At 50.7% G+C, this 3,281-nt stretch overlaps 1 protein-coding gene across 1 annotated transcript in view; it reads right to left on the bottom strand.

Moving 5' to 3' along the window:
- Positions 1–3,281, bottom strand: part of CEP112 (centrosomal protein 112) — a gene marked incomplete at its 3' end in the record, with an annotated part of 145,596 nt that overhangs the window by 96,252 nt on the left and 46,063 nt on the right. The window contains exons 14-15 of the mRNA XM_018573219.1: positions 1,862–2,016; positions 128–257 (exon numbers count right to left, since the gene is read on the bottom strand). Of these exons, the coding sequence (XP_018428721.1) occupies positions 128–257; positions 1,862–2,016 (285 nt within the window). The remainder of the gene's footprint in view (positions 1–127; positions 258–1,861; positions 2,017–3,281) is intronic.

Below are 3,281 nucleotides of genomic sequence, written 5' to 3'. Positions count from 1 at the left end.
AGGGCCAGAAAAAGGTATGTAAATGAGGAGGAGGAGACTAATTCAGAAAGCTGTATGTAAATGGGGGGTGGAGACAGATTCAGACAGTTGAATATGAATGAGGGGAGGGACAGATTCTAGCACCCACCTTAGCGGCAGACAGGGCGTTCTGCTGGGTGATGTAGTTCATGTCGGAGTCATACTTATTCTGAAGTTGCTGCGCCCGCTTCTCATATTCCTGGATGAGATTATCTTTATCATTCTGCGTTGAGGAGAACCTGGAGGAGGAGTTGGCACCATCATTAATATCTATATACAGTATACACACACACACACACAGGTATGAGGTTCTGGCACTGAGGGGTAACTGGCGGATTTATTGGGAACCTGATCCAGAGGAAGGCGAATAGTTACATCCGGAAAGACCTCTTCCTGACCATGAGGAAAGTATCCATCCCTTTGTTATAAACAACCTGCTCTGTCCTCTAGTACAGTAAAGAGTCCTTTCTGCAGCTGAACATTCGGTTTGGGTCATTTATTGACTTACATGTTGGCACAAGATGCGTCATCTCAATCGAGGGCTGCATGGGATCCACACATGCAGATTACATGGCTTTGGTGCCAGGGACTCTCCTTAATAAAAACAATTAGCGTGCGGAATTCTGCCTCCATCTCCTTGTTATAGGAGAAGTGACATCCAACACAAAGGAGGACACTTTCTGAGGACCCCTTGCTCTCTTCGGGAGCTCCTACGGAGACTGCACCTTCCCATTATGGATCTTAGTGACGCGGTTTGATAGCGGCATAGACTGAGCCCGTCCCTGGTCTCCCCGGAAAGCCCCTACAGGGGTGGAACTGTTGCAACAACTCATGCCCTCTTCCCTCACCCGGAGCTCTTTTTTGGCCGTGCTTGTGGACACATAGCAGCTTGGGATTGTTATGAAAGGTTCCAGAAGAAGCCGTTCTCTGCGAAACGCGTAGAATCTATTGAGAATCCACTATCTATTCAAGCTTGCATAACTGTGGCTAAGGTATATAGACGGCTGTTTCCCTCAATCTTGCTCTGTGATAACTACTCACAATGGCCAGGATGTTCTCTGTAACACATCAGATACGTTTTGTTTATCAGCACTTTAGTAATTGTATTACTTTGTGGCACCTTTAAAGCCATTCTTTTCTTTCGCTTCATAAATTGGTTTTATGTCATCAATCCTCCTGGCGTGTTTCCCCGAAAATAGGACACGGTCTTATATTTTTTTTGGCTCATAAAAACACACTAGGTCTTATTTTTGGGGGAGGTCTTATTTTTCTTTTTCTTTAATGTACAACAATCCGCACTTATTCATGTACAAAAATATGGTGATCGGGGCAATCAGGGGGGCCGTACCTTTCCGAGAGCAATTTGCTAACCAATCGCTGGCCAGAATGAGCGAAGCTTTCACTATGGATTCCTCACAGGAAGCGCATTTGGTATGACTCCGCCTGTGACAGGAGGCGGGGCTATAGAGGAGGCACCGGCTTATGCGGCTCTGCTCCCTCCGGTGCTGCCGCCTCGCTTCCTCTAGCGCCGGCTTCATTGGCACCGCTGATTCTCTCCCGCCTCTCCCGCGGCTCTTCAAGTTCCCCCTTATGCCACCACCGGCCCTGGGAATGGTCACAACTAGGTCTTATTTTCGGGGTAGGTCTTATCTTCAGGGAAACGGGTAGCTGAGGCTCTCCATGCCCTATGTCAATTATCTCGTCCAGTCCAAGGATATCATTTGTGGGAGCTGGCCCCCCAAAATTGACCTTCGCATTCCAGATGAGGTCATCCTAATGAATTATATTGGGGACACATATTGCATTAAAACATTAAAGGGGGGGGGGGGATCCCCTCACCCACCTGGTCTGTAGCTGCTGTAGATCTCCGCTTGCTTTCTGGTACACAGCCTCCAGCTCGGCCTTCTCCTGTGAAATCCTCTGCCTCTGTAAAGTGCTATTCTCAGCCTCCACTGTCAGCTGCTGGACTCGGACCTCCAGTTCCTTTACCGTGTGTGTCTGGAAGAGAGGGGCCCATCACACGTCATTCATTCCCACCTCCATCTTACCTCCTCCGCCTAGATCTGTGCCAAGTGTACCACTGGCAGAGAATACACCATGGGGCCAATAGCACTGTTCTGCTGGACCTCTGACATTCTACATTGACCCAGACTGCTTAAAGGAGAACTATGGGCTCAGTGTTTTCCCCCATAGTTCTCCTTAGGGTAACGGGAGGACACAAACTAGCGTCCTCCCGTCACCCTAAGCTCAGTATATAGGGAGCTACAGCTCGCGGTATACTGAGACGCCGCAGCCGGAGCGGATCCCAACATCGATTTCTGGATCCGCCCAGCTGCGTGAGTGACAGCTGGCTCCTCCTATCTAGAGGCAGGGCCAGCTGTACCCGCCCCTCCCCCGTCCGTTCCGCCAGTCAGCGCTGGCGGATCGGAGCGGGGAGAGGGGAATCCAGCCCCTCCCCTGTCACGGCAGAGAGCCGTGACAGGATCGAGAGGTGAGCGAGCGCCGGTATGTGTTCTCTCACTTCCCGATCTACTGAGCCGACCTGTGACAGTCTCATTGCCACAGGTCGGCTAGAACTATGAGGGGAGTGAAAAGCACCCCCTCCCCCTCATAGTTCTCTTATAAAGGTGAACCCTGGCCCTCCCTTCAGCCCTGATGTAAGCTGTGGGCGGGCTTTTGGGACAAATTATGCAAATATCAAAATGCCTTGATGGGTGGAGGAGTGGGTGTTGCTAGGCAGGTTTTATTTGCATTAGGACCCCCCTAGGTAACAACCTACATGTTATGCTGAGCCGCCATGATTGGAAGAACTGAAAACCAAATCAATGAAAAGGGCGAGCTAGGACCACTGGGGAGGAAAAGGACTAGGTGATGCTGGACGTCCTCCAGCCAGGATATGAGGCGGAGCTCTATGTGACTTGCTGCAGCTTCGCATGCACATTGTGAGCAGCTCCCAGTGTGCGCTGTGCAAGACTGAAGGCAAGGCCGGAGTGCTAAATACTCTGTACTTTGAAGTCACGCGTTTCAGGGACTCGATTTGTAATTGTGGTTTCGCCTTGTTCTTCAAAGAGTTCCATGTCAGTCCCCGCGCTGCACGCTGATAAACGGAGGCGTAGGAATTATCGCCGCTATCTGGAGGCGCACAAGAGATAACGCCCCGCGCAGAGAATGAGACAGAACCGTATTGTCAATAGCTAATAAAGAAAGACAAACGGCTGTCGGCACGGCTGGCAATAAAGAGCACAGCGGCGGTTCGGGGAGAA

Source organism: Nanorana parkeri, unplaced genomic scaffold (genome assembly GCF_000935625.1).
Source record: "Nanorana parkeri isolate BGI_ZX_2015 unplaced genomic scaffold, ASM93562v1 scaffold2279, whole genome shotgun sequence".
Taxonomy (NCBI): Eukaryota; Metazoa; Chordata; class Amphibia; order Anura; family Dicroglossidae; genus Nanorana; species Nanorana parkeri.
The sequence above is the reverse complement of the archived record's forward strand: the minus strand, read 5'-3'. Positions and strand labels throughout refer to the sequence as shown.